General features: G+C 32.6%; 1 protein-coding gene across 1 annotated transcript in view; it reads right to left on the bottom strand.

The window, feature by feature from the left end:
* Positions 1 to 356: 356 nt before the first annotated feature.
* Positions 357 to 10,131, bottom strand: part of LOC101715308 (complement factor H) — a 76,555-nt gene continuing 66,780 nt past the window's right edge. Inside the window, exons 21-22 of the mRNA XM_004860134.4 lie at positions 7,409 to 7,591; positions 357 to 607 (exon numbers count right to left, since the gene is read on the bottom strand). Coding sequence (XP_004860191.2) covers positions 396 to 607; positions 7,409 to 7,591 — 395 coding nt within the window. The 3' untranslated portion in view covers positions 357 to 395. The remainder of the gene's footprint in view (positions 608 to 7,408; positions 7,592 to 10,131) is intronic.

Below are 10,131 nucleotides of genomic sequence, written 5' to 3'. Positions count from 1 at the left end.
ACATATTTGTGAGTGATAGGATTTTAAAGATGGAGACAATATCTTTTTAATGTGCTATGAAACAGACTCTCAGAGAGACTCAGGAGTTATGCAGAAAGCTTTGGAAGACTTGAGACAGTGATGGTGGGAAGAGACAAACACAGAGGTAATTACATTTAATTTCTTGCTGTGGATGTTTTATGGAAATATAGCATTTTGGTTTGCCACATTTGAATGCAATGCTTTTAAGAAGTATGCCACTGGCCCCTCAAATTCTAAACACACTACTGCACAAGAAACCAAATTCTTATTTATGAATAAAACTGAATTGAGTAATACTTAAAAAATAAAAATAAGAACTGGATTACTAATAAAAATTCTGGATAAAGCTGAACAGTTTAATCATACCAATGCTTTTAACCATAATTATTATATTTTTTACAACTAGGATACTCCAGGTGACCATCATGACACATTACACGAAATGGTTTTAAAGATGCAGAACGATACCCATTTTTGCATACAAATTCAACTTCATCCCCTGATGTGGAATAAAGCTTCTGTCTTTCTCTCCACTTGAACTTTATATTATATTTTTCCATAATTTCTTCTGATATTATACATGGATCTGGAAAAAATGACCATAATGTATTAAGTAGTATATAAATCTTCTACAAAGACTGTCTAGTTTACCAGTAGAATGTTACATAATGTTTTAAGGGTTTTTACTCAAAATGCTTTCCCAAGAAACTGGAAAAACATCATATAGCTTTAAATAAAGTGAAAATGATAAATGGTATGAAAATATAGTGTCTTAATGTGTGATAATTAGATGTTATTATGAAAGATTTATAGCATTAATTATATTAAGAGCTTTGGCTGTTTTTGTTTGATTTAGATGTTGATCAAAGGGTATAAACTTTGAGTTACAGGATGTATAAATTTAAGGATCTAATGTACAATATGATAACTCTAGTTAATACTGTATTGTTTACTTGAAATTGACAAGAATGCATACTTGAAATTTCTCACAACACACACACACAACAAAAATAGTCACTGTGGGTAAAGATGAATATGGAATTAATTTGATTGTGGTAATTTTAAAAATTATAAATACAACAAATTGTCACATTAGGCAACTGAAGGTTCTGGGGCAAAAGCCATGGCTAAAATCATCACCTTATGCTTTGGCTAGCACCAGCATTTAGCAACAGAGAAGAATCCCAGTTCTTGGTGCCACACTACCTATGTGGCTCCTGCCACCACTCTGCCTCCCCCTTGCATCTGATCATGCATTCTTGTCAAGGCTGGAGCTGAGGGCCACAGAAATATTGCTGCAGTCCCAGCTATCTTTCTCCACACAGTCTGGTCTCACACCACTGTCTAGTTAGAGGACAGGAGCTTCAGGCAAATCACCACTATTTGATGGTCAACTCAGCGATAGAGGCACTTGAAAGTGGCAGAGGTAACATCAGCAGTGTCTGTTCATCACCATATTAGAATCACCAATGCCCATTTTAGAAGTAGCCACACAAGAAATCCTCTGCTTTCTGCACCACACATCATACCTGAGCTGCTAGAGTAGCCCAACTACTGTACAGACCACAGACAAGCTGCATCTCCCCAAATCTGGGATACACAATGTGTCTCCAGTTGTGAATTACAGCCAAAGAAGCAATAGGGAGATTTCACTGTACTGCATCACTGGGGCAAAGCCAACAATGCATAACAAACTGACACCTAAAGATATATTAAGGAAGCCCTCCCCCCATATATGTGGGAGAGATACCTGATCTACCAGATGTACGGATATCAGTGCAGGGTCAAAAGAAATAAAAAATAAGATAATGGCATGCCTATAAAAGAATACAATAGCTCTCTAATAACAGATCCAAAAAATTTATATGGACAAAGTGCCTGATAAAGAATTGAAATAGTATTTATAAGAAATTCAAAGAGATTCAACAGAATACACATAAACAGTTGAATAAAATTGGAAAGACAACACAGTTACAAATAAAAAAGTAAGCAGAGATTTTGAAAACAAACCAGATATCTAGGAAATGATGAGCTCCTCAAATCAACTAAAAAATATGGTTGAACAACAAAAGACTAAATCAAGTGTAACAAAGAATATCTGACACAGATTGCAGGTCTTTAGAAACATCTCAGTAGAAAAAAAGAATGAAGAGAATACTCAAGACATTTCAGACATCAATAAATAAAAACAAGCCTCATTTTCAGAATAGCAAAGGAGGAGGGAATAAAGTTAAGGGCATAGAAAGTTTAATGAAATAATAGAAGAAAATTTTCTTATATTGGGCATACATATGGACATCCATATATAGAAGGCAAGAGGACTCCAAATAGACATTAACAGAAAGTATCTTTGACATGGCATACTATAGTGAAACTTTCAAAAGTACAAAAGAAGAAAGAATTCTAATATCTGCAAGAGAAAAGCACCAAGTCACATCTAAGGGTATCTCTATTAGACTAACAGTAGATTTCTCAGCAGTAACCTTATAGGCTAAGAAGAAATCCAATTATATTTAAATTCTGAAACAAATAACTGCCAATCAAAAATACTATACACAAAAAGACAACCTTGCAGAAATGAGGGAGAATTAAAGACAAGTAAATAGCAAGAGATTTCACTATCAATAGACCAGGTTTACAAAACATGCTTAGGAAATTGTTAAACTCAGAAGTGAAAGAAAGATAACTACCACCATGAAAGCATATATAAATTCCACTAGAAGAGAAGATTCACAAAGAGAAATAGACATGAATCAAAGAATATCAATATAGTATAGAATCAAACTAGAAAAATGAATGAGAAAGTAATTAAAAACTAAAAATGTTCAAAACAACTAGAAGAAAACTAAAAAATATGACAGGAGTAAATCTTTCCTTTCAATAACAACCTTCAATGTAAATAAGCTAAATTCTTCTATTAAAACGCATAAGCTGCATACAAGACCCCACAATATGCTGCCCACAAGAAACTCACTTCACCAGGAAAAGCATGTATGGACTGAAAGTCAGTGGACAGAAAATGATATACCAAGGAAATGGGAACCCAAAGCAAGTCGGAGTAGCTGTGCTTATATCTTAAAAAATAGAATTCTAGACAAAAATGTAAGAGGAAACAAAGATCTTTATATAATGATGAAAAGATTAATTCACCTAGTCAATAAATTGATTGTAAATCTATATCCCCCTAATGTCAGACCAACTGACTTTACAAAACAAAAACAAAGAAACCCCTGTTAGACCAAAAGGAGAGAAAAGCTCCAATATAATCCAATACAATAATAGTGATGGACTTCAACAGCACAGTTTCATCGGTATTTAGATTTTGCAGCCAAATTATCAGACAAAAATTTAATCTAACACATATCAAGAGGATTTAGCAGATATTTAAAGAACATTCTATTCAATAGCTGAGAAATACACATTCTGTTCTTCCGTGTATGAACCTTTGTCCAGAATAGCATATTTTGTGCTTTTGTCATCACAATGAAATAACATTTAAAGTAAAAGCAAAAGATATTTTTACAGTTATATGAATACAAATCAATTAAAGAACAATTTGGGTTTTGTTTGTTTTTGCAGTCCTGGGAATTAAAGTGGGGCCTTCACACTGAGCTACATCTCTAGGCCTTTTTATTTTTTTATTTTGAGACAGGGTCTTGCCAAGTCACTAAATTGTCCAGGCTGGGCTTGAACTTACTATCTCCCCCCTCAATCTCACAGAGTGCTGGGCTTACAAGGATGTTAAATTCTTTCATTAAAGAAATAAAAAAGAAAATTTAAAAATATTTTGAAAAAGACAAACATTGAAGTAGAACATACCTATGGGGTACAATATATCATGTGCAGTACTAGGAGGGAAATGAGTGTCAACATAAAAAAATAGATTTTAAGTAAAAACCTAACTGCATCAAGGACCTAGAAAAGTAGGATAGATTAAAACCAAAATTGGTAGAAGAAAACAAACAATAATCTTCAAAGCAGATACACATGAAATACTATTAAAAAGGCAATACCAAAGAGCAATGAAAAAGAGTTGGTGTTTTGAAAGGTAAACAAAATTTTAGAAAACCCTTATGCCAGACTAACCACCCCCCAAAAGAGTGAAGTGAAAAGACAAATAAATAAATATATAAATAAAATTACAGATGAAAAAGGAAATATTATAACTTATACCATAGAAATGCAAAGGATCATTAGGGATTATAAGAAATTATATGTTAACAAATTGGTTAACCTTAAAGAAATGAATAAATTTCTGGACAGAGGTTTCTACCAAATTTAACCCTGAAGAAATAAAAACAGAAGTATTTGGATATCAAATGAGATTGAATTAGCAATAAAATGTGTACCAACAAAGAAATTCCATGTCCAGATGCCCTTATGGCTAAATTTTTCAAAAAAGAACTAAGAAATTGTTTAAAAATGTTTAAAAGCATAAGAGATAGAACACTTCTAATCTCATCTGTCTACCATTACCTGTTAACCAAAACCAGGAAATGATACAAGAAAAAGAAAACTGCAGAACGATAACCCTGATGCAAAAATTTTCAATAATACGCAGCAAATTTTATTCAACAGAGAATCATAAAGATCATTTACTATGATCAAATTTGTTTCATTCCCGGAATGCAAGTAAGGTTGGCTCAACATATGCAAATCAATAAACATAATATATTACATCAGCAAAATCAAGGATAAAAATCATGTGACTATCTCAATAGATGCATTAAAGCATTTGATAAAATGTAACATCCATTCATGATAAAAGCTCCAAGCAAATAATATAGTAGAATTATATCTCAGGATTATAAAGTCTATATATGACATACTCAAAGTCAACAACATACTGAAGGAAGAAAAGTTGAATACATTTCTTCTAGGATCAGGAACAAGATGAGGCTGTTTATTCTCTCAGTCTTTTTTCAGTATAGTGCTAGAAATTTTAGCCAGAGAAATTAGGCAAAAATAAATAAATAAATAAATAAATGTCATACAAATAGGAAGAGAAGACCATTGACCCCTGTTTGCAGGTGATATGAATAGATATATATTCCACATATATATTTTTCATATATATATATTTTCCACATATATATATTTCCATATATATATTTCCATATATATATATTCCATATATATATGTGGAAAAATCTAAAGACTCCATCAAAAGAGTATCAGAACTCATAAATTCAAGAAAGTAGCAAAATACAAAATCAAATACAAAATCAGTAGCTTTTCTATACAAAAATAATGAGTTTACAAAATGGAAAAATGAAAAATTCCTATTCGCAATAGTTTTAAAGTAAACAAAACTAAAAATAAATTTAACCGAGGAAATGAAAGACCACTACAGTGAAAATTACTACTCACCAATGAAGTAAACTGAAGAAGTCATAAAAATAAACCTGTATTCATGGATTAGAAGAACTAATATACTGTTGGTATGTTCATACTATCCTAAGCAATATGTGGATTTAATGCTCTTATCATCAAAATACAATGATATCCTTCACTGAACAAGAGAAAACAATCTTAAAGTTCACATGGAACACAAAGGATCTTGAATACTAAAAAGAATCTTGACCAAAAAGAAGAAAGCTGGAAGCAGCACAATATCTGATTTTAACACATACTATAAAAGCATAGTAATCAAATGAGCATGCCAGTGGCATTAAACAGACCCAAAACCAAAATAGAATAGAGAGTCCAAGTATTTACTTATGCAACCAGAGCCAAGTGATTCTTGACCAAGATTCCAAAAAAATAATAATAATAATAATAATAAATACTACATTGGAGGAAGGACAGCCTCTCAAATAAATTTACTGGGAAGACCTGGTATCTTCATTCAGATGATTGAAACCTGACTCTTGTCTCTCATCCTGTTCAAAAATCAACTCAACATGGATCAAAGATCTAAATGTAAGATTTAGAAATCTAAAACTATTAGACAAAAACATTGGCAAAACACTTCAAGAAATTGGTTTAGATAATGACTATCTGGATAGGACTCTAAAGGTATGGGAAACAAGCAAATATTGAGAAATGGAATTCCATCAAATGGAAAAGCTTCTGCAGAGCAAAACAAACAACTGAATGAAAAAACAATTTACTTAATTGGAGAAAGTCCTCCAGCTATTCATCTGACAGAAGGTTAACATCCAGAATATACAAAGAACTCACAAGGAAACAGGTAATCCAATTAAAAACTGGGCAAATGATCTGAACAGACATTTTTCAAAAGAAGAAATACTGCCAACAATTCTATGAAAAATACACACTATCGTTAGCCATCAGGAAAACACATATCAGAACTACAAAGAGATACCATGTTAATCCAAACAGAATGTCTGTTACAAAAAAAAATCTGAAAAATAGCTAATGTTGGTGAAGATATGGGGAAAAAATTTTTATACACCGTTAGGAATGTAAATTAATACAGTCATTGCAGAGAACAGTATGAAAATTCCTCAAAAACCTAAAAATAGATCTCTCATATGATTTAGTTATCCTACTTCTGGATGTATATCCAAAGGAAATAAAATCAGTATGCTAAAAGATAGCTGCATGCCTATTATTATTGCTGTGCTATTTGCAATAGCTAAGATATGGAATCAGCCTAGGTTCTCAGCAATGGATGAATGAATAAAAGCAATATGGTATATTTACACAATGGAATGTTATTTAGCCATAAAAAAATCAAAATCTAGGACTGGGGATTTAGCTCAGTGGTTCCGCAGCCTGCCTTGCATGCACAAAATCCCAAGTTCAATCCCCAGTACCCGCCCCCATCAAAATCTTGTCATTTACAGCAAAACACATACACCTGAAAAACATTAAGTGAAATAAACCAAACACAGAAAGACAAATACTACGTGTCCTCTCTCATACGTGGAAAATCAGCAAAGTTAACTTGAAGGTAGAATAGTAGATTAATAGAGGCTTGAAAGGGTATACGTGGGGTAGAAGATAGTCAGTGGGAGGCTAGAGTTCATGAGCTCATGGTGCATGCATGCATGAAAAAATCACACTGACTCTGATTGATAGGGAAAATTAATGCATTTCAATATAAAACTGAAAGTAAAATATGCTTTTAAAATCTTCACACTTTATATCTTTAATATATACATAATTTGTCTGTAATTAAATATATGTTATAGTTAAATATATATATATATGTATATATATATAATGGTTGTCGGTCATTCTGAATGTTCTGTTACAAAGAGGAAATATCCTATTAATTACATTGACTTGTCCAAGATCCTTGAGACTAATTTTTTTTTTTTTAATTTTGGTACCAGGGATTGAACTCAGGTCCTTTGGCTGGTGAGGCAGGAGGGGGAACCACTGAGCTAAATCCCTGGCCCCCTTGAGACTAACTTACTTAAGCATTTGGGTGGTTTGGACCATTCTCCATTTTCACATGTTATTTGGCGGTTGCCCTGAAGTTGATACAAGTTCTGGCACTGATATTCAACAGATGAGTGCGGGGCATATACTGGTAAGGGGAATGAAGTAATGTCTCCATTGTCGATAGGTGGGGGAGACCCACATTTTCCTGTAGAATCTAAAAAAAAAAAATCATTTGATTTATTGATAGACCAAATAAAAATACAAGCTAATGTCAACACAAATACTGTGCTACACAAAATAGGAAGACTTTTGTGATATCTGTTAATAGAAATGATTGCTTGAAGAAATTGTAAACATATAAACTGAGTTGCATTTTTAACCTCTACCTTTCACCTTCCTGAAGGTGCATATAAAGCATCAACAAATATGTCTGCTTGCAGTGCTACAGTATTGAAACATGTATTAATAAATAAAAGCTGGAAAGGTAGATAGCTACCAGTAAAAGTATCTATAGCATACTGCAGTTTATTGTGTCACTAATCAGTTTTTCTTATTTTCATTATGCAAGAAGCATGAACTCTTGAAAAATTCAAAGCATACAATTTGACGATCATAAAAAGAATTATTGGCTTCCTTATATAGACATGATGAGCACAAAACATTTCTATGTATTTCTTATACTAAATACTGTACAACAAAAAATCTTGGGTGTAATATTAAAAAAAAATGTAAGAAGACTTAGGATACAGAGTATTCAGTCAGCACAGGAAATTCATGGATGAAAGGATGGCAGATCAGGAATTCTCCCTTAGAGTCCTGTGTGTCCTGGATGTAACACTGGAAAAGACTACAACACAGGAAGGATACCAGGTTCAGATGTGTGAAGGAAATCCCAAGAGCAGACTCATCTCTTTAACCAGAGGATCAAGAAAGTCACAGGCCTAGCAAGACCAAAACATTGTTTTGAATAATACCTCACCTACTCTAGAAAAACCATTGTATGGCACCTATGGGCAGCTTCTATAGCCTCTAATGGACCACCCTCACACAGATATCTGTCTCCTCTCCTGTAATGCCAGGAGAGGCCAAGGGAAACCCTGGACTTAAACAGCATGGAAGTCATGGCAACCTACTAAACAGGTGATTTCAATACACTGTGGATTTTAAAATATGATATCCAAACTGTCTAGAATAAAGTTAAAATTAAAGATCAGAAAAATTTCAAAACAGAAAAGACAGCAAAAGAGAACACAGGCATGACACAGACATTGAGACGTTGAGACTTAGAACTGATAGGCACAACACAAATGCAAAACAAAACCAACACAAATGCAAAACTAAATGAAAACAAAATAGAACCTCACTGGATGAGTGTAACAGATCAGAAATGATGGGCAGAGAAATCCATGGAGTTGAAGATAGAATTGAAACAACTCAGGCTGAAAATACCCTGAAAACCAGTGTGAACTAATCTCAGAGATTTGTAGAAAACGACAACAAAACTGGGGATCTATGAGACAGAAGTAAGGACACTAAGTTGGAAAAATAAATAGTTTAAATGTTTGAGATAAATTTACATATTGAAGAAGCTGAGTGAACTAAGTCAGGATAAAGCCAATGAATCTCATACTAATACACATCATAATGAAACTCACATAATACACATCATAATGAAACAGCCAAAGGGAAACTGTGCATTACATGTGGGAGACACCAATTCAGGTGATGTATTTCTCATCTGTGACCATGGAGACCATGTAAGGAAGTAACAGAAACTTCAAATTCTATATTTATTGACACTATCCTAAAGGCATAAATAAGGAAATGATCAAACAAAGGAAGACCAAGAGAATGTGTTTCCCGTAGAATAACCCTTACAGTATGACTAAGGAAATTTTTTTCAAAGAGAAATGAACAAGATAAGGAGAGTGTAACTTCAGGAAGGAGAAAAGAACAACATAGTTGGCAAAAGAAAGTTATATCATAGCTTCTCTTTCCTCCTCATGAGTTTATTCAGTTATGTTTAATGTCTGGAACAAAATTATATCACTTGATAATGATTCCCAATGTATGTGTTGGAAATACTAAAGTAATTTTTATTTAAAACATGGAAAAGATAAATGGATTTAAATTGAGGTAAAGTTTCCATATTGCAATTCAAGTGTAAAATGGCAATAGTAGCACAGAGTGAAAAAAATATATGTATCTGTTCCAATACACAAAAAAAACTTTTAAAAAAAGATGATGTTAGTTATGTCATCAGAGAGATACACACAAAAACAACAGACACAAGTCAAAATGAAATTCTTTTAAAATGTTCTCCAAAGGGAAGGAAAGAAAAGGGAAAGAGCACGGAGAAAATAAATACAAGCAAATAAATAGACAAAGTCCCTAATATATCAATAATTATTTAAAAAATAAATTATTAAAATACACCAGTTATAAAGCCAAAAATAGCAAGATGAATGGGTAAATAAGATCCAACTATCTGCTTTCTACATAAAATTCACTTAAACATGAAAAACATAACAAAAATCTAAATAAGGCAAAATATACTGAACAATTAATTTTTAAAGAATGGGAATTTTTTCCTTATTTCTTGAATTCTAAATATTGCACTACCCCATGATTGAGCGCTCATACTTGTTATATATGCATATAACATATATATGTGTATATATATACACATACCCACACACACACACATAATAAAATCCCTGGATGCCCTCAGTCACATACTCTCAAATATAACTT

Source organism: Heterocephalus glaber, unplaced genomic scaffold (genome assembly GCF_053883595.1).
Source record: "Heterocephalus glaber isolate CG9 unplaced genomic scaffold, H.glaber_assembly_v1.0 deba00001600, whole genome shotgun sequence".
Taxonomy (NCBI): domain Eukaryota; kingdom Metazoa; phylum Chordata; class Mammalia; order Rodentia; family Bathyergidae; genus Heterocephalus; species Heterocephalus glaber.
Note: the sequence above shows the minus strand (reverse complement) of the source record. Positions and strands in the feature narration are given on the sequence as shown.